General features: G+C 35.5%; 2 protein-coding genes across 6 annotated transcripts in view; both read right to left on the minus strand.

Moving 5' to 3' along the window:
- CCDC138 (coiled-coil domain containing 138) overlaps positions 1-4,103 on the minus strand; it is a 111,959-nt gene extending 107,856 nt beyond the window's left edge. For all 5 annotated transcript variants that reach the window (XM_039222191.1, XM_039222190.1, XM_039222193.1 and 2 more), the window contains exons 1-3: positions 3,949-4,103; positions 2,484-2,541; positions 952-1,072 (exon numbers count right to left, since the gene is read on the minus strand). In XM_039222191.1, the coding sequence (XP_039078122.1) occupies positions 952-1,072; positions 2,484-2,541; positions 3,949-4,041 (272 nt within the window). In that variant the 5' untranslated portion in view covers positions 4,042-4,103. The remainder of the gene's footprint in view (positions 1-951; positions 1,073-2,483; positions 2,542-3,948) is intronic.
- A 2,341-nt stretch (positions 4,104-6,444) lies between these two features.
- RANBP2 (RAN binding protein 2) overlaps positions 6,445-21,669 on the minus strand; it is a 77,248-nt gene continuing 62,023 nt past the window's right edge. Inside the window, exons 22-29 of the mRNA XM_039222208.1 lie at positions 21,340-21,432; positions 20,656-20,834; positions 14,686-14,890; positions 12,940-13,041; positions 10,105-10,250; positions 9,181-9,454; positions 8,049-8,383; positions 6,445-7,651 (exon numbers count right to left, since the gene is read on the minus strand). Coding sequence (XP_039078139.1) covers positions 7,346-7,651; positions 8,049-8,383; positions 9,181-9,454; positions 10,105-10,250; positions 12,940-13,041; positions 14,686-14,890; positions 20,656-20,834; positions 21,340-21,432 — 1,640 coding nt within the window. The 3' untranslated portion in view covers positions 6,445-7,345. The remainder of the gene's footprint in view (positions 7,652-8,048; positions 8,384-9,180; positions 9,455-10,104; positions 10,251-12,939; positions 13,042-14,685; positions 14,891-20,655; positions 20,835-21,339; positions 21,433-21,669) is intronic.

Consider the following 21,669-nt stretch of genomic DNA (forward strand, 5'->3'; position numbering starts at 1 on the left):
TATATTCAATCTACCTCATGTCCAAATCTTAAATCTAGATTAACAATGCTACTTTGTGAATGCCAAATGAAACAGTAGTAACAATGATAATAATAGCACTTTGAGTACTTTTCTGTGTACGAAACACCATTCTAAGTGCTTTATATGGATTAAATCATTTAAGTAGAGAAAGCGGCAATTATATAAAAAATTCAAGTTCTCAAATATCAATTACATTAATATCGTATGTATATTTTAGGCATAGTTAACTTTTCTTCTCCCCACAATTATCTCAACATTTCATTTTGTGTATGTACACATCTTTATGGTTTAACATTATTTCAAAATGTTTACCTCTTCTTGATACCCATTGCACTTCCTTCTGCCATTATTTCTGGCATTTAATAATACGTAATTTAGAACTTTAATCTTAGCTTCAACTGCTTTTATACTGGTTTCACCCACAGTACAATCTCCTCTATAAAACTGTTAACTCCTCACAGACCAGCATTCGATCATGCATGTTACCAACTCCCTAGACCAATTTCTTCAATCTCTTTCTCAATTACCTAAAATGTACCTTACCATACTAGTAGATACACAGTAGATATGGAGTTAAACATCACTGACCTACAAACCTGGATTCATTTTTATCCTAGATCCTTTAAAAAAAAAGAAAGGGAGCACGGTCTTCATTTGGGTCCTGGATGAATAACCACAAAAATAATTGTTCATCTTTTATACTGTGTAAATAACTTTCCATTATACCACCAAATGAAATGCTAGGTTCATGCTTTTATCACAGAGATTCTCAGTAAAAATTAATAAATCAGTCTCTATAATCATTCAGCAAGCTCCAGACTGTTAATGCCTCTTAAAAAAAAAAAAAGCAAACATAAACAAACACCCTTTATCTCCCAGTGTTTTAAGACACTGAGGGGATAGCAACAGTAAGGATTCAGGGTACTTTACCAATTCACATTTAACTGTTTGAATGAACTACAAAGTGGTGTTGTGCAATGCTTTCTTTCATTGGAGTAACATCTTAATGATGAACCAACTTTATCTCCAGATGAGAAGATTTCCAAACCATCTGTTAACAAAAGAGAAAATAGCAGAAATTACTTATTAAGATCAGATACTAATCTCATTCTAGGCTCCTAAAGGTAAAATGGCAAAATTACCTAATAATTTCTTATCTGTATATCTCTGTAATGCACACTTCAGAAAACAGGCATCAAATCATATATTAATACAGTACTTTGCTGATTACAAAATGCTCTTTCATTTATTACCTTATTTGATCCTAGCAACAACTAGCTTACTCTGAAGTAAGCAGAATAGATGCCTTTAACTCTGTTCCAATAGTGGGAAGTCTAAGGACTAAAGAAGTTAGTGAAGTTATCCAAGTATCAGAACCAGCAAGTAGAAAGATTAAAATTCAGAATTCAGCCTTCTTCCTACCTACTCATGATACTTCATCAGTCTCAAACATTAAACATTTTATTTTTAACTATTATATATTTTAAACATTGAACATTTAACAGACTGTTAGCCTGTATCTAAATTCAGGCAAAGAGAGATTCTCTGATAAGAAATTTAGAAATTTTTTTTCCTTGAAGTTTTATTTTTAAGTAATCTCTACAGTCAATGTGGGGCTCAGATTTACAATCCCAATACTGACTGAACCAACCAAGAACCCCTATAAATATTTTTAAATATATGAACTCTTGTCTAACATGCATCAGAAATTAAATGAGTTATACTTTTTGTTAGATTTTAGAAAGCTGGAAATTTTAGGGTAAATTTCAAAACTAAAATACAATTTTAAGATATTTTTAAGATACTAGACTCAGTAATAACTGAGTCTTTTTTTCATACTGAAGAAATATTTCAAAAGAGTGTTTACAAAATTTCAAAATGAAATAAACTTGGAAAAAAAATGAAATTCTCTAATCTACTCTGATAAACTTTTAATGATATTGTTTCTGTTGCAATCAGCTCAAAAGTCAATGGCTGTACTTACTAGTAAAAACATCACCGAAGTAGTACCAACAAATCAAAAGACTAATAGTTAGTTATACATTACTTCCAGATGGCCACATAATGTTCCAGTGCACCCAATCTCACAATTATCTTTATCAAGTACATTTGATAAATCTTCCAGTACAATTATTATCCCAGTAGCTTGGAAAGTCTATGCCTTAAATAAATAGCAATTAGTTTTCTTTACTCAATATACTGTTTAATTTTTAGCAATTACCAAAGGCAAAAAAATATTGCAATTGGATAACCAAAAAAATTAATTCAATTTGATTTTAAAGACATCTTACACATTCACCCACAAAATCTTGATTACTATTAGTTCACTACCTGATTGAAGAAAGCTTACTATTGCAAGATATCTGGCACTTAGTCCTACATCTAAACATTTTTTAAAAATGTTTTCTCTCAAATTAAATTTGTTAAAGCCCCCAAATATACAAAATACTCTATTAGCTTACCTGGGGAAGTTAGAGATCTTCTCTTCCATTTAGCCTGATCAAAATTTGAAAAATCATACTAAAAAAAAAAAAAAAAGATATATTTAATTTGTATATTAAGAATCAATCTAAAGTTTCAAAAGAGTTCCCCACAAACTATATACTAAGTACAACGGTTAATTACAAAGGTTAGAGTGGACAAATCTTGTAGACACAACCTTAACTGACTGGTCAAAGTTAATATCCCCAGTAACAGGACGAAGCAACATCACAAGTCTCCTAATGAACAAGAGCAACTCACATATCCCTGTAGCATTCCTGCCAAAAATGCATAACATCCTTGTAGTATTCCTGCCAAAAATGCATAACCATACAGTCATGAGGAATAGTCAGCAGAGACACTCAAATTCAGGGACAGTCCAATACACAGTTTCCTGTACTCTTCAAAAATAGCAACACAGGTGTGTCTGGTGGCACAGCTGGTTGGGCAACCAACTCTTGATTTTGGCTCAGGTCATGATCCCGGTGGGCATGGGCTCAGGCCTGGCGTTGGGCTCACACTGAGCTTGGAACCTGCTTAAGATTCTCCCTGTGCCCAACTCTCCAGCTTGCCCTTGCTCTCTAAAAAAAATAAAAATATCAACATTACAAAAGACAAGGGCTTAAGAACCTGATCCAGATTAAACGCAACTAAAGAAAAAAAACAAATGCAATGCTCATTTTTAGATTGTATCTGAACCAGGAAAAAAAAAAAATTTAAGAACATTATTGAGGTAACTGGTGAAATCTGAATACGAACTATACATTACATATTATTGTACAGTTTCCTCGATTTATTATTACTGCAGATATACACAAATATTCTTAGTCCTAGAAAATACACTTAAGTATTTATATTTGGGGGTAAAAGTGTCACAGCACCTACATATTACACTTAGTTAAGGGGAAAAAAATATATGGAAAGTCAAAAATACTAAGTAACGCAAATGTGGCGAAATCTTAACAACTGGCAAATCCATGCGAAGTGCCCAAAAGAGTTCCTTGTATATATTCTTGCAACTTAAAGTTTGGAATTATTTCAAAATACAAAGGTTTTTAAACGAATTAAAATCGCTTTGTGAACTCCACTCAAGTCACTGTAAATAAAAGTTCAGATACACTTTCAACAGTGCCATACTATGCCTGTAATAACATAAACCTTCAACAGTTTACGGTGAAGGAATTTCTGATAGAAAATTTGCTTTTCCCATACATGGAACATCTGCGTCCACAAACGACTTCTTCCCCTAGCAGCTACCTTTCGCTACCCCTGGTTCCTGCTCGAACACCGGAGAGTGGCTCCCTCAGCCGGGGGCCTTCCGAACCGGGGACCTTCCGAACCGCGGCCCCAAGGATTCTGGCTCAGGTGCCGGAGAGGCTGCTTCACACCTACAGAAACCGGCCCGCGGGCCCAGGGACCCGGCCGAGGGAAAAGGCGAAGCCTCACCTCGGCGAAGTGGCTGCCCCCTAGTCCGTAGCGGCTTTTCAGACGCTCTACTACCAAATCCTGCCCCGGAGGCTTCACTACCCTCGGTTCCATGGTGCACCGAGGCCACCGTTGTTTCCCCGGGAACAGCGTTCAAACCCACCGCGGCCGGACGCTCAGGGGCGGAGCTCGCGCAACGGTACTGCGTCATGACGCACGGCACGCTCCGCTTGTCGGGGTCGACAGCGACGTCAAGGCGCACGCAGTGCGAACAGGCGGAGGCGATTTCCCTACAATGGAACCCACGCATCGTCAAAAGCGGCAGCGAGGGAGGCACGCGTTGTCAGAGCCCCTTTGCCTCACTATACTATGTTAAAAACATCCTTGCGTTACAAATGTTTTTCCTGCCTAATGATTTAATGACTAATTCCGTTACCACTGTGTTATTTGGACTGATTAATGGTGTTTTGTCTTTTTTGTCTTGGAATTTTGCTACATGTTTTTCTCCCTTGTGTCCAAGGCACCAAAAAAGCAGGGCTGTTCACAGCAGTTACACCTTAGCTGATGTGGCCCCTCAAGAGAGGGAACTCAGCCTTGGCCTCAGGTGCCACCCCCACCCATGGTGTCAGGTAAGGAGATACCCCTTTCAGGGCTCCTGGATGGCTCACTCAGTCAAGCATCCAATTCTGGATTTTGACTCAGGTTATGCTCTTGTGGTTGAGTCTCATCAGGCTCTGCGGAGCCTGCCTAGATTCTCTCTCTCTCTCTTTCTCTCTCTCTCTCTCTCTCAAGATGAATGGCTGATAAATAATGGATGTTCAACAGCATGCCTTGACTAACAAATTCTAGATTCTCCGGATTATTTTTAAAGTTTCTCAAATGCCGGAATTTTATAAGATCATTTTACTGAAGTATTATCTGAAAATTATTTAAGCCAAAACTCTCTGCCATCAAATATTACACCGTGTACAAATAATATTTTTATACTCTATTTTAAGTAGATTTTTAACGAGAATATGAAATCGAGCCAGTTGGGGGGAAAAAAGTACATCTCAGTGTGGATTTACACTGCATTAGCAATTAAATAACAAAGAGAAATCACAGCCCTTTCTCATTAATGCCTCAAGCCACTTGTAAGCATCTTTGGAATTCTAATATTGGAAGTCAGTTTACATGTCATTTAGTCAAACTTTTGGCCCAAGTATCATTAGCTTTTAAACCTTAATACCCGGTTTTAATGCTTTAGTATAGCACAGAAGATAGTGTAAAACCGTTTCTCTAAAAGTCTCTAAAGCATACTTGCCTTTACTTGGAATTTATTCTAAAATAACGACAAAGGCATCAGCTGTTCCAGCTCAATAACAGCAACACACTTTATGTCAACTTGTATTAACTACATGGGTCTCCAAAGAAGCCAGCTTTTTTTTCTTAATTTTTTAAAAATGTTTTATTTATTTCTAGGAGAGAGAGAGAGAGACAGCGTGAGCAGGGGAGGGTCAGAGAGAGAGGGAGTCACAGACTGAAACAGGCTCCAGGCTCTGAGCTGGCAGTCAGCACAGAGCCCGACGCGGGGCTCGAACCCACGAACCGCAATATCATGACCTAAGCGAAAGTCGGATGCTTAACCGACTAAGCCACCCAGGTGCCCCCAAAGAAGCCAGCTCTTGATATTAAATGTGCATATATGTAGTCCATGGTTGTCTTTAAGGTTCAGGTAAGTTCATCTGATACACTGGAGTAGGTTTATTTCAGTAGGTTTATTTCAGTAGTTATTTGGCTTTGTGGCCAAGTGGATTTAGTGATGCTATCTCATCACTCATTACTCACATACACACCGCACATGACATCCCTTTCCTCCTTTGGTGGTTGCAAGTGTATTATATAATAGCGTTGTTTACAAATCCCAATATGGGACGCCTGGGTGGCTCAGTTGGTTAAGCGTCAGACTTCGGCTCAGATCATGATCTTGTGGTCCATGGGTTCAGCCCCACATTGGCCTCTGTGCTGACAGCTCAGAGCCTGGAGCCTGTTTCAGATTCTGTGTCTCCCTCTCCCTCTGCCCCTCCCCAGATCGTGCTCTGTCTCTCTAGGTCTCAAAAATAAATAAACGTTAAAAAAATTTTTTTTATTCCCCAAATAATGGAATTATTTGACCCCTACTGTCTTTCACTAAACAAAATGAAATGATTTCACTGGGAAGAACACAGGAGGGTAGAGGAAAATCACTACTAGTTATTGGAATACACAAAATTTTGTGCTCCAACTAGATTCTTTGTAGTTCTATACTGAGTGGGCTGATGAGAATGCCGTCCCCCAACCCCCTGCCCCACCTGCTTTTAAGCGGTTTGCCTAACTTTTGTCATTAGCCACTTGCAAGTAAATTTTCAGTGTGTAACAAACTTTAAAAGAAATCACTTCCTTTGGGAGCTCTGGAAATTATATGGCAGTCTGAGTTTACAGAACTTTAATTGTCCTTACTTTGGCTCTAAAATGAACAAACAACTAGATGCACAAGTAGTTTTTTAAATGTCATGGCTGTTAACAATTGTCACTTTATTTTTGCTACAAAATTCACCAGAAAAAGTACTGCAACAATCTAGTATAAAGCAAATCTTTAACCAAAGAACATGGTATAGACCTTTTTAAAATAGTCATACTTTATCACAATAACTGCAAGGAAAAATTCAAGTTCTATTAGAACCAAGCTGCAGTCTGAGGTAGTAGAAAGATGACAGAAAAGTTAAAAAAAAAAAATAAAAACTAAGGACATACTTGTTCAAAATGTAAAAATTAATTTAATACCTTTGAAAGGGCACAGGAAACTACATATCATTTTAAGAAAAGAAGGTACTCTACTTAAAAGTTAATTTAACTATACAGGAGGTGCAAGAATTATAGAAGAGCACTTTGGTTAAGTCTCTACCCTCTGTGGCTTTACCCATTCAAAAGTGAGCCTCAATGCATAAATGAGCACACCAGCAGTTAAAATTACCAAATATATTTCAAATCTAAAATAAAAATTATCCAAGCTGTGGTCCCTTTATTCAAACGGTAAGTTTATCCATGCAGGAAGTCCAATATTTTAAAAGGTAAAATAAATTGCATATATCATAATCCTTCAATACTTTGAGAAGGTCTATTGCTTTTAACAAGATTAATATTATTCCATTTTAATACAGATATGTCAGGAGTACATAAACACAAGTACACCTGATTTACACCAGTGTTTAAACTTTTATTTCACACCATGCAAGGTCAATTATAACACATTAAAAAGTGACAACAGCTATAAGCTGCAATTTTACATTTATACATTGGAAATGTCCATTTTCAAAAGCTGAACATAATTACCATATTGTCATAACAGCTAAGCTTCAACTGTTTATTCAGGTAAAACTTACTATGAAAAACAATGATTTTATATCTGTCCACATTCTGTGATACTAATTCTTCGACTAACAGACCCTTGAGGAGAGCCAAATGATTCGATCTTTTTCACAGTATCCATGCCATCCTTAACAAACCCAAATACTACATGCTTAAAGTCCAAACATTCTGCTTTTCTCAGTATTATAAAAAATTGAGAATTATTGGTATCCCGGCCTCGACTGGCCATTGATAGTAATCCAGGCCCAGTATGTTTCACATCAAAATTTTCATCTTCAAATTTATCTCCATAGATGGACCGTCCTCCTGTTCCATCATGTTTGGTGATATCTCCCCCCTGAAAAAAGATATCAATTAATAGGAATCCTGAATAAAATATTAAAATATACACAAAACCACCACTACAAGGTAAGGCCTAAACCCCCAGCTTCCTTGAGAATGTCGTTTGAAAATGAAGAAATACAGTTCTTAAAAATAAGAAAATTTGAAAGACAAAAATGAAAAGGTCTTTTCCCATCCTCAATTTCGAGCAGGTTTCAAGATATTAGAAATTTGAACCATTTCAGGTTGGAAGTTTCTGTGGGGACAGAAAATTGGGTAGTGACAACAACTAATGTACCAAAAAGCTAAAAAAATCTTAAGAAAATTTCTTAAGAGAAATATTCAATTTCCTAAGTTAGCGTGGTTTACTTTTCTAGACTTCAATTGGGACATACATACAATTAAATACTTACATGGCAAACAAAATCTGGAATTACTCTGTGAAAAATGGAGTTTTTAAAGCCAAAGCCTTTCTCTCCAGTGCAGAGTACTCTGAAGTTCTCAGCAGTAAGAGGAACAATGTTTGAAAATAATTCCATGGTTATACGTCCAAGGGGTTCATCATCTGCACAAACATCAAAAAACACCACAGGATTTGTCTCCTTTGATAACTCTGCTGTCAGTGACACTTGTCCTTTTTGGAGTTTCAATAAATTCTGTTGACATTCTTCAAATTTTTTCTTAAAAGACTCAGCCATTTCTTTAGTTTTAAATCTCACTGCAAGCTGTTCCACTTTGGCTTCTCCATCTGTTAAACAACAACAAAACAACAGAGTGACCTTAATAATAAAATCACTGTTAAAAATTATCTTATGTACTTGTTACAAATGAATCAAGAAGATGTGGTTTATCTATACCATGGAATACTACATGGCAATGAGAAACAATGAAATCTGGCCATGTGTAGCAATATGGATGGACCTTGAGGGTGTTATGCTGAGCGAAATAAGTCCGGCAGAGAAAGACAAATACCATATGATTGCACGTATAGGAGGATTAGGAGGAACTTAACGGAGGACCAAGGGGGAGAAGAATGGGGGAAGTTGTGGGGGAGAGGGAGAGAGGCAAACCATGAAAGACTCTTGAATACTGAGAACAAACTGAAGACTGATGGGTTTGGGAGGGAGGGGGGAGACGTGCATGGAGGAGGGCACTTGCTGGGATGAGCACTGGGTGTTATATGGAAACCAAGTTGACAATAAACAACAATAAACAAATATTTGTAAAAAATTTAAAAAATTTTAAATTAAAAAAATTATCTTATGTACTTGTTATGTATTTTATAAAGTTCAAAAAGTGGGGGGTACCTGAGTGGCTCAGTTAGTTAAGCCTTTGACTCTTGGTTTCAGCTGTCACGATCTCACAGTTCATTGAGTTTGAGCCCCACATCGGGCTCCACGCTAACAGTGCAGAGAATGCTTGGGATTTTCTTTCTCTCCCTCTCTCTCTGCCCCTCACCCACTTATGCTCTCCCCCTCACTCAAATAAACTTAAAAACAAAAAATGTTCAAAAAGTGAGAAGTAGCACTTGAATGTAGAACTCACCAGCATAATCTGAGGCAGTCCAAACTAAAGCATTGTTTGAAACATTCAAGGGTTTTAATTCCATTGTTTTGGTGATAACATGGTTTGCACACACTTTAAAAACCTGGTCTCTTCTCATTAGGATCCGATAGTAATTCTTCATTGTATGCCACAGTATCTTTATATCTCCAACACCACGCTCCTTCCACTGACTGACATCTCGATCCCATCTATAAAGTTTGGCTCTCTCTTTAAATAAAATTTCTTCATCTTCTTCTCCAGATTTTACTTCTACCTATGACAGTTGATAAATAAGCACCTGCTTTTAACATATTCCAAGACAAATTCCAAACATCCAAATTCCTCATGACATTGTCTTTGTAATGGCATTAACAGAATTTGAACTACAGTTATCAAGATAAATGGTAATATCCAAGGGCTAGGAATACATCTGATTTGGATTAAGCAGTAAGGACCTGATCATCATTAAGTATTTTTCTCTTATGGAGGATTCTTCCTCCTTTTGGAAAGTAAATACATTCTTTTATAGGACAATAAAGGTTTCAAAAAGTGTTCTTCAAGAGAAATATTAACCACTGACTCTGGTTGAAAACTGACAAAGTTGCCTAAAACAACATTTCTGTCCAGAAAATGTGGTTTACTTTTTACTGAAAGGATTTTTGGCAAGCAGGAAATTAGACAGTATTTTACCACCAGAATTATGTTATGAAAGCAAATGTGATATTCTGAAGATACATGAAAAATTTAGTTCTTCCCAACAATTTCATGTAGAATTTACATATATATAATAATAAAGAGTTTCCATTTAAAACTGTAAATATTCTGAAGAAACGTAAACAAAGCTAGTTCTAGAAAACAAAGCTAGGCTATGTCAAGTTTTAAAATGTGACCTTATTAGTAAGAATTCCACTCTTTAATATTTACCTCTGGTAATGACACTATTGGTTCAAAATGGATATCTTCATTGTGAACTACCTCTTCATCACTACCATCTTCATCTTCGCCAACTTTACTAGTTGACTGTGTTCCGAACACAGCTGCTCCAGTATTTGCCCACTGGAAATTTTTATCTGATGAATAAATTAGGATATTTAAACAGTGGCATCTAATTTTATAAACTATTAACCCCCCCATTACTTTATGAATCCCTATCATTTCTAATGATATGACATATACTTTTAGTAAACATGGTGAAAATTACTCCAACCAAGTTCAACCCCGGTACATAAACAGTACCTTTAGTACTGTTTATGCTTTGAGATACAAAGATTAAGATCATCACAGCTTTAGGCAAATTTCATGATACTAAGCTACACAAGAATTTTCAGTAATGAAGCACGGTTTTAACTTTCATGATACTAAGCTACACAAGAATTTTCAGTAATGAAGCACGGTTTTAAAAGAGCATACCTTGGATCTCTGAACACTTAGCTCGGCATCAAAGATAGGTTATTTCATAAAACATTTTTATCACATGAGAAGAGTAACTTTTGAATCTAAAAATATCCTCTCTCAAAGGTGTCAAATGTGCTACTTCCAAAGTAGCCAAAACACATGTTTATAAACATTTCTACCTCAACTTCTTCCTGAAGTAACAAGAGTTGCAGCTTAGATTTCTTGGCCAGGTGGTAGATGGTAGCACTAGGAGAAGCTCATGGACTCTCAATTATCCTTAAGGTATACTAGCCTGCTGGGGCTGACGACCTCCCTGGTTCCCATGCAGAGCAAAAGACTATTACTCTCCCTCACACTCTGGAGAAGATGAAAATTACTTCTTCATCACCATCTAAAGAGAGATGACTCAGCCTACCTTAGAGTATAGAAACACCTCTTAACTTTTCATCACTTGTTGATAAAATCACCTTTGAAAATTCTACATCCAGTACTAAAAACTTTTAAGAATGCAAAAATAACACAGATAGTTTAAAAAGTAACTCAGCAACTTTAAAAAAGCACAAAATATCTCTAACAGTAACCCCATCTAAGCCAGACTTAATGAGAAAAAAAAACAGGAAAAAAAACCCCAAACTTAAATACTGCAAAAGAATGCTCTGAAAACTAGAAAAGCACAACCTCAGATTGTGTGGGGACTTTCTTAGAATAATAACCATGGATCTAGAATGAGATAGGTTTGGGGCTCAAAAATAACTGGTTCAGGAAGTCCCAAGGAGAGAAAAAATTTTAATTACCCCAAAACCATTGAGAGATATGGGGAAAATTTTTCAAAATTCCTCTAAAGCAATGATTCTTAATGCTGAGTGCATTGTTAGAATCACACAGGAGCTTTTGTAAAAGACCAATGCCTGGGCTATCATGCCCAGAAAGCCCAATGTAACAGACGTTAAAAAAACAAAACAAAACAAAACAAAAAAACACATCTCCCAGGAAAATTGAGTATGAAGTCAAGAGTTGAAAACCACTGATCTGAAAGGACCAGGAGAAAGAATTTTACAGTAACTAGTATAAAGATATGCATGTCAATAATCAGTATCAATTTCACAGTAACAGTTTTAGGTAAGAATACCTAAAAGGCTTCCACTATGTTTCCAGGCTTAATGAAAACATTACAAAATCTGAAGGAAACATGATAAAATAGTGATCATTGACAAAGACAGGCACTCCTAAATAGGAACTTATTATTCTTAGTTTCCATATTAAATATTACACAACAGACACAGAATGATTGATAGACCTATGTGAATAGAAATTTTGGAAGAAAATGAATTTTTAAAAATGACAACAAAAAATGAACAGGTTAAAATAAAAAGGAATCACTACATATGCAAGAGAAGAGAAAAAAGATTCCCCAGAGCTTAAAAACAGCCAAAACAAAAAGTTTAAGATCAGAGGGGCACCTGGGTGGTTCAGTCAGTTAAGCATTGACTTTGGCTCAGGTCATGATCTCATGGTTCGTGGGTTTGAGCCTCACATCAGGCTTTATGCTGATAGCTCAGAGCCTGAAGCCTGCATCAGGCTTCATAAATTTCCAAATGTTTTGTATGTGTTCCCATTGAGTGGTGAATGCTGGAAACCAGTGTAAGCATGTGAGAGGAAAAGAGTGCTATTCTGAATTAGATAAATCATGTATCTTCATGTATCTTCAGTAAAATTTATTCACAAATCAAGCATCTTGTTTAAGAACGGTTTACGTGATACTATAATCTAATATGTAAAAGACATTATAAGAATGAGAAAATAATACGCCAATAAACTTGAAACAATCAAGAAATGTATTATTTTCTGCAAATGATACACCAATATGGACTAAAAATAGAAAAACCACCAAAAAAGATGGGAGACATTACCAATTATAGACTTATTACGATAAATTAGCACAACCCATATATTCAAATCTGATCAAGGAAACTGGAAAAATAGAAAATTATAAAATCATCTCCTTAAAAAATACAGATGTACAAATCACAAAATATTAACAAACCAAATCTAAAAGTATAATTAAAAGAACAATGCACCAAAATCAAGGTAATTCCAAAACTGGAAAAGTGGGTCTATATTTCAGGATGGGGAAGACTGAACAGAATTTATACTGAATTAAGAGAAAATCCTTACAGTTATATTAATAAATGTCAAAAGTAATAGTGAAATATAGAGCCTTTCCTTATTAAAACACTAAACTAGAGGGTAGAGAAGAGGGAAGAAATGTCCATCTTAGTTACAACACTGTGGCAAAGGACGAGTTCTTTCAGTTTGTGCTTGATTCTATAACATGATCATTAAAATCTCTCCTCCTGATCTTACCTTTAGAACCAAAAGCAAAATCCCCAGAATTACTGGAAGCCAAGTCTGCAAATGACAGCCCTGTGCTACTTCCAAATCCAAATGAAACTGTTTTGCTTTCCACTGGCAAAAGGAAAAGAATAATTTAATATTTCATTTAATATATACGAATATCAAAGCTTTTCCCAGGATCCAGACAGAATGCGGGTAGATCTATACTACCAAGAGGGTCAGGTGTGGGGTATGCAACATTTGTCTTCTGGTTATTTCTCCAAAGAAAAGTTACAAAATATACCGAATTCTGAACTACAGTATTATTAAGTTTACAGGTACAATTCTCATTGAATGATACACCAAAAGCATGATAAAAATCTTTTTAAAAAACGAGATGTAGATCTATACTAAGCCAACAATAGAACGATAAAGCTTCTTCTTTATAGTCTTCTATAATCTAAAATTAACATTCATTCACAAGTAGGGTTTTAGGAATGATCTGCATAAAGAATGTTTGTGTTCTCTATGCTAAATATAAATAATAAGCTCACAAATATTTATTTTTGGTCACCAGGAGTTTGGGGGTCTTAATTCTGACATTGTGTAGCTACATGATCTCTTTAAGTCCTAAGGCTTATTTTCATCATCTGAAAACATACGAGATTTTAGGTCTGATCAAAATGAATGAAATCTTGCCATTTGCAATGACATGGATGGAGCTAGAGTGTATTATGCAAAGCAAAATAAGACAGTGAGAGAAAGAAAAATACCATATGATTTCACCGATATGTGAAATTAAAGAAACAAAACAGGTGATCATAGGGAAAGGGAAAAACAAAGAAACAGAGAAAGGAAAGTAAACCATAAGGGACTCTTCCTCCACTACAGAGAAATGAGTTGATGGAGGGGAGGTGGGCAGGGGATGGGCTAAACGGGTGAAGGGTACTAAGGAGGGCACTTGTGACGAGCACTGGGTATTATATGTAAGTGATAAATCACTAAATTCTACTCCTAGAATCAATACTACACTATGGACTAATGGACTAGAATTTAAGTAAAAATTTGAAACAAAGAGAAAATAGAAAGAAAAGGTTTTAGGTCTGAAGTTACTTCCTCTTCTAGCACATGAAGACTCTCAAGTGTCTATAAATGTAGTAATTGTACATCATTCAAGACTATTTCTGAAATATGTTAGATAATATAGATAAGCAATTATGAAAAGATAAAATTTTAAAAGATTCCCCTCTTCTAAAATCAATGGAAATGAAAAAAAGAGGAAAGCATATCAAACATGAGTTACTGTAACTGATTCATTTAATGAAACAGGCAGAATAAAAGACATTTAAGTATCATAAAAATTTAACAACCCTATTGTACTATCTACAATTACGTCATATATAAATTTTAATATACTCCAGTGATAATATAATTCAAACAATATTCAAATGAAATGATTATGACAAAGAAAATTTTGATGTAAGCAAACTACTGTCATTTATTTTCAGGTAGATAGGTCAGTCACAGTGCTTCATAATTCCTTAATAACTACAACTCTAACAATAAAAATACATGTTTATTATCTTCGTTAGCAAGGTAGTATGATTTTCTGGTTATTATTAGAAATATCTCATGCTTCTTTATACATCTCAGAATTTGTTTTAAGGGAAAATTGTTTTCAGGATTAACATTTAAGTCTATTTTCTCAAACATACAGGTGTACATTATGCAATGCATGCCCTAGAAGGTTTTTGTAAACATTTTATCAAATTTTACCTTGGCTTGTAGAATCTGCATCATTTTCCTTTCTAGTAGACAAATCTACAGGTTTGTCCACAGTTCCAGAAGAAATTGGTGGTGAACTAACAGATTTGGTAATAAAATCAGGTTCTTCAGATTTACTTAAAAATGGTACAGTCACTTTAGTCCCACCTGTATACACACTGTCCACCGGGCTAGTTATTTCCTCATTCTGGGATTTCTGCAAAGAGGAAGTAACAAATAACTATGCCATTAAATACTGATTGACAAAAAGGATTTCTTTTTTAAAGTTTTTATTTGTTTATTTTTAAAGAGAGTGATAATGCACATGCATGAGCAAGGTAGGGGCAGGAGAGGGAGAGAGCGAATCCCAAGCAGGCTCCATGCTCAGCACGGAGCCTGACACAGGGCTCGATCCCCTGACCGTGATATCATGACCTAAGCCACTATCAAGAATCAGACCCTTAACTGACTGAGCCACCCAGGCATCCCCATACTCTATTTTGAAAGGAACTGAGGACTTGGTAGTTCTTGACAAAATAGAATAATAAGCACACTTCACCTTATCTCTCCCATTCCACACTCCAACTTATCTTTCCCAATACCTACAACTGAACTGGACTGAAACAGTTAAGTCAAGTATAAAAAGCCTCTGAAAGGTGGATGAAAGCAGGATTAAAAACTTCAAGACATTAGGGATAATTCAATGGTGAGAACCAAGTGGGGTATTTCCTGCCCATAAATCTATATTCCAGCCTAGATGCTAGAGGAGCCCAAAAACTGAAGCTGCCAATGACAGAGATGGAAAACGGTCCCAAGCTCTTCTTGGCAGGAGGTGGGAGACTTTATGAAATGATCCATGTGTTGAACAATCAGAAAAAATTTTTTAAAGAAGCTCTTATAACAATGCTCTAGGATGTAAGGACAAATACTCTTAAGACAAATGAAAAGATAAGAACTTCTCAGCAGAAAAAAAAATGGAGGCATAAAAGGATCAAGTGGAAATTTTACAACTGAAAAATACAGTAACAGAAAGCTCACATAGAACATTTACCAAGAAAGACCATTCTGGCCCATAAAACACACCTCAACAAATTAAAATAACAAAAGTCATACAAAGTATATTCTCAGTCCACAATGGAATTAAACTAGAAATCATTACCAGAAATATAGTTGAAAAAATCTCAAATATTTAGAGATTAAACAACATACTTTTTAACTAAAAAAATATGACTTCAGCTCAGGTCATGCTTCCATGAGTTCGAGCCCCAGGCCAGGCTCTGAGCTGTCAGCACAGCCTGATTTGGATTCTATGTCTCCCTCTCTGTCTGCCCATTCCCCACTCATGTTCTCTCTCTGTGTCTCAAAACTAAATAAAAACGTTTAAAAAATAAAAAAATAAATATGAAGCTATAACTTATCAAAACATCTAGAACGTAACAAAAACAAGGAAGGGAAACTTTACAGTACTGAATGATTAAAATAAAATCTAAAAATCAATAAACTTCCAACTTAAGAATAGAAAAAGAAAAGCAATATAAACCTAAATAAAGGAGAAGAAATAATGAAAAGTAGAGCAGAAATAAATAAAATAGGAAATTAATAGAGGAAAAAAGTGAAGAAAATTGACCTTTTTGGAAAAGTCAATAAAAATCAATAAACTTCTAGGAGGCTAACCAAGAAAACAAGAAAGAAACTCAAATTATTAATACTAGAAATGAAACAAGAGCCATCACTACTCACTTTTAATTCATGGATATTAAAAGGGTAATAAATTTTAATGTATTTCATGAATAGTGTTATGCCCACAAATTCAAGAACTCAGATGAAATGGACCAATTCCTTGAAAGACAAAACCTACCAACCTCACACAAGAAGAAGCAGATAACCTTGAATAGGCATATTATCTATTAAAGAAAATATATTACTAATATCCTTCCAGGTCAAATGGTTTCAGTAGTGAATTCTATCAAACATTTAAGAAAGAAATAATAGCAATTCCTACAATGTCTCCCAGGAAATAGAAGCAGAGGGGACACTCTCTAACAAAGTATATTAAGCAAAAATTGATAGGAGAAACAGACAAATCTATAATTATTACTAGCAACAGTCCCCTCAATAAACAAAAGAATAAGGAAGCATTTATAGAACACTCTATGCCAAAAGAGCAGATTGCACATTCTTCTCAAGTGCACAATAATCACCAAGACAGCCTTCATTAAGCTTCTAAAAACTAAAATCACTCAAAATATATTCAAAGACAGTAATGGAATTAAACTAGAAATCAATAACTGAATGATATTTGGAAAATTACCAACTATTTGGAAGCAACATACTAACACATATATCAAAAAGAGTATCTCAAGGAAAATAAATATTTTAACTGAATGAAAGCAAAAATACTATACGGTAAAACTTGTTGATTGAAGCTGAACAGTTCCTAGAAAGAAGCTTATAGCATTAAATATTTATAGTAGAAATGAAGAATGGTCTTAAATCAGTAATTAAAAACTTCCACTTTAGGAAACTAGAAAAAGAGCAAAATAAATTGGAAATGACTTTCAATGGATCAATGAATAAACCGTGGTACATCTACACAATAGAATACTACTTAGTGGTAGATAGCAACAAACTATTACTACACACAATAACTTGGGACAGATCCCTCAAGGGCATTATGCTGAGTGAAAAAGGCCAGTATCAAAGATTACATACTGTAGGATTCCATTCATATGTTAGTCTGGAAAAGGCAAAAATATAGAAACAGAGGACATATCAGGAGTTGCCAAAAAATATGGGCAGAGGAGGTTCTGAATACAAAGGAACAATATGAAGGAAATTTTGAGGGGTGTTGGAATTGTTCCACATCCTGTCGGTGGTGGGAATTACAAGAATTCAGACATACAGAAGAACTCCTAGAAAATAGACACATACATACACACAACAAAAAGTGAATTTTACTCCTATTTAAAAAAATACTACAGGGGCGCCTGGGTGGCTTAGTCGGTTAAGCGTCCGACTTTCGCTCAGGTCATGATCTCGCGGTTCGTGGGTTCGAGCCCCGCGTCGGGGTGTGTGCTGACTGCCAGCTCGGAGCCTGGAGCCTGTTTCAGTCTGTGACTCCCTCTCTCTCTGACCCTCCCCTGCTCATGCTGTCTCTTTCTCTCTCCTAGAAATAAATAAAACATTAAAAAAAATAAAATAAAATAAAAAAAAAATAAAAAATAAAAAATAAAAAAATACTACAAATGAAAAAAAAGTCCTTATTTTATCATGTACCAAAACACAAGGAAAAGATAAATCACTCTATGTTTGTGTCAAATGTTTTAGGCTATCATAGTAGTATTATTCATAATAGCCAAAAAGTAAAAACAACCCAAATGTCCATCAACAGATGAATGGGTAAATTAAATGTAATATATCCATACAACAGAATATTACTCAGCCATTAAATTTAATAAAATGCAGATATACACTACAATATAGCTATACCTTGAAAACATTAAGTGAAAGAAACCAGATACAAAAGGCCACATATTATCATGACTTATTTATATGAAATGTCCAAAATAGGCAAACCTATAGAGACAGAAAGTCCATCAGTAGTAGTAGTTTCCAGCACTGGAGGAGCTAGGGCAAAATGGGGAAGGGCGGTGACTGCTAGAGGTTCGAGGTTTTCTTCTTGGGGTAGTGAAACTGTTGAAAATTCACTGTGGTAACCCTATAAAAAAAATGGCTGAATTGCACAATATGTGAATTATATCACAATAAATGTTACCCCAAAAAAGTAGGCTAGAATTACTTGGGTGAGAGGAAGTGTTTTAATTCAGCTGCTAATGCCTTATGGTCCTTGAATGGAAAACTCCACACAGACAAATCAAATTACTTCTGTTTTGTATTGAACAAAATCATCAATCATCAGCACAGTGCTACCTCATAGTAAACACATAGCCATTTTATACAAAGGATGCAAGCTGAATTAGTCTGAGTGTCAAAGCAGGAACAATGCATTCTGAGAGAGTACAAATTTACATCCATTAGAGCATATATTTCTATTTAATCTCTGTGTAACAAAGGATCCCTCCTTTTCTTGAAATTTTTATAATTTATTTGTGCCATTTTTTTCAACTTTTATAAAGATTTATCACATTTAACTTTAGTACCAAAAGTATTTTTAGACAGCCACTAGTACTGCTTTTTAATGAACATTGTGATAGTGTTATAAGATTTTATTAAGTTATGACAATAATGAATGTTTTAAAATAACACGAGTCACCTCAAATAAGATATTTCAACTCCTATAAACAGCATGGTTCACAAAGTACAGACAAAAGACACCAAGTCCTTGTGTGCTAGCTTAAGTGGCACCACAAGGTGGAAAATAAGAATAAATGACGAATAATTCAGTATGTGCATCAGCGCTGAAATTATTTTTCAGTTTTATTTTTAAGGTTTTTTATTTTTAACTTTATTTACTTCTTTTTGAGAGAGAGAAAGTGTGAGTGGGGTCGGGGGGAGGGAAAGAGAGAATTCCAAGCAGGCTCTAAGCTCTAGACTATCAGCACAGGGCCCAAACTCACAAACCATGAGATCAAGACATGAGCCAAAGTCAGATGCTTAGCCGACTGAGCCACCCAGGTTTCCCTTAAGTTTTAAAATAAATTTTAAATCAATAACTTTAATTAATTTTAAGTTTTGTACATAAGAGGCCATGTTTAAGTCATACTGGTTAAATTTGCATAATCCAAATTTATATTAATATGACTACTGTATTTGCTGAAAAACTAACTACATGATAAAGCCTCTAGCAGCTAGCAATTAGCGTCACAACTATTAAATACTGTGTACTTCCAGTAAGTCCAGGAAAACTGTTGAGTGATTTGAAATACATTTTAGATTGAACATTCAGTGAGGCCACTGCTGCAAAAATTGAGATTTCCACAAATCTATTCAGTTATAAATGAGAACGGGATTATCACTACAGCAGCTGATGGTAATTAATTGTATGTGTATTGATGGATTAACTTTAAACCTACATATCCTGGGTGGCCAGCTAGACTCCTCGGAATCAGACAATGAAGAGCAAAAAAATTTCTTACAGACTCAGATCATGTGTTACACCACATCTCTCTCTAGCCATATATCCTTTAAAAAACCACCATATTCATAACTAATTCCACGACTCTACTTCATTTTAATCACCTAACAATAAACACCAACAAACAAAAAACAGTGTTACTTGAGGGAGCAAGGAACATTCTGAATACGTGTCAATGTTAGATTGTGAACAATTAACCAGACAGGGACTCTGTCTTCTAGTTTATGTGGAATACAAATTAAAATACCTATTAAAATTATCACTACTATTAAGCTAAGAAAGTAATCAAATCAAGGGGCACCTGGGTGGCTCAGTGATTAAGCCTCCAACTTCGGCTCAGGTCATGATCACGCTGCTTTTGGGTTGAGCCCTGCACCGAGCTCTGTACTGACAGCTCAGAGCCTGGAGCCTGCTTTGGATTCCATGTCCGCTTCTCTCTCTACCCATCCCCTGCTTGTGCTGTCTCTCACTCTCTCTCTCAAAAATAAATAAACGTTTAAAAAAAATTTCTTTAAGTAATCAAATCATAAAATTGACAAAGCAAGGTATAGGCCCAGTCTCAAATGCCACTTTCTATCCACTCTGCCCACCAGAGAATCGAAATATGAACTATTTAATATCATTCTTGGTATTGTGATAAACATTCTTAGAGATATCTGCACAGTCCATCTCTCCCATCCCCACAAAAATCCAACATATACCCAAGGGGGGACCCTTTACAGTCTTCTCTGTAGAACAAAATTCTTCCTTCTCTGCCAAAGCTGATTGGTAGATGCCTAATCTATTTGCTAGCTACAACACAATTATTACCATTTGGTAAGAACATTCTAATCTACTGCATCAACAATGGCAACTCAACCAAAGGAAAACAATGGAGATGCTCTTACTTGAGAGTCCTGAACTTTTTGAAACTCTGATTGAAAGTCTTCCCCATTTCCATTGTCCTCATCAGTATCACTGCAGACTCCACAAAAAAATGTAGGTGGAAGCTTTAATGTATCTGCTTTTGCCTTCTCTTCAACTGTTGGTTTCTTTTCCCAAACAATAACACATTCTTTTTCAGTATCTGAAAATCCCATACAACACATGCAAAAGAAAGTTAGAAATCCAACTACTCTCCAAAAATAGTCAATATAATCTACAGATTACAGACCCAGATAGTAATACCAATGAATGCTAATGGAGAATAAGGATCACCAGGAAAACAATATTTTACACTTCTTATTATTTTTAGATATTTAAATTGCCACAGGCATATCATGTAAGTAAAACTGATAATCATAAAAATGATCAGATTAGAAGATTCCTTTTATTTATATTTTTTATGTTTATTCGTCTTAGAGAGAGCGTGAGCAGGAGAGGGCCAGAGAGAGAGGAAGACAAAGGATTCCAAGTGGGCTCTGTGCCGACAGTGGTGAGCCCGATACAGGGCTTGAACTCATGAACTGAGATCATGAGCTGAACTGAAGTTGGACCTTCAACCAACTGAGGCACCCAGGCGCCCCAAAGATTCCTTTAAAAACAGAAGATTTTTAAAAAACATTTTAACTAGTAATTTTAATTTAACATACCTGTTAGCTTTTCTTCTAACGGTCTAGATTTTTCTGGGTCATCCAAATATAGTTTTCCATTAAGTTTCTTGACAGCTGTTTCAAAATCTTCATCTTAAAGTATAATTGATTTTATTAAACAAAAAGAATTTCTAGTAAGTTTTAGGAATTTTCCTAGCCAGAAATCTAGAAATTATCCTCCAATTTCATACTTTCCCTTACTCCCCATATCGAAAGAGCACCCAATTTCGCCAATTCTATGTTCCTAATGCCTCTCCTATCACCACAGAAATTTCATTCAGGCTCTCCTCTGTTTGAGCTGCTCTACCATCATTTTAGCTCATGTTCCTA

Source organism: Hyaena hyaena, unplaced genomic scaffold (genome assembly GCF_003009895.1).
Source record: "Hyaena hyaena isolate Hyena2069 unplaced genomic scaffold, ASM300989v1 scaffold_1074, whole genome shotgun sequence".
Classification (NCBI taxonomy): Eukaryota; Metazoa; Chordata; class Mammalia; order Carnivora; family Hyaenidae; genus Hyaena; species Hyaena hyaena.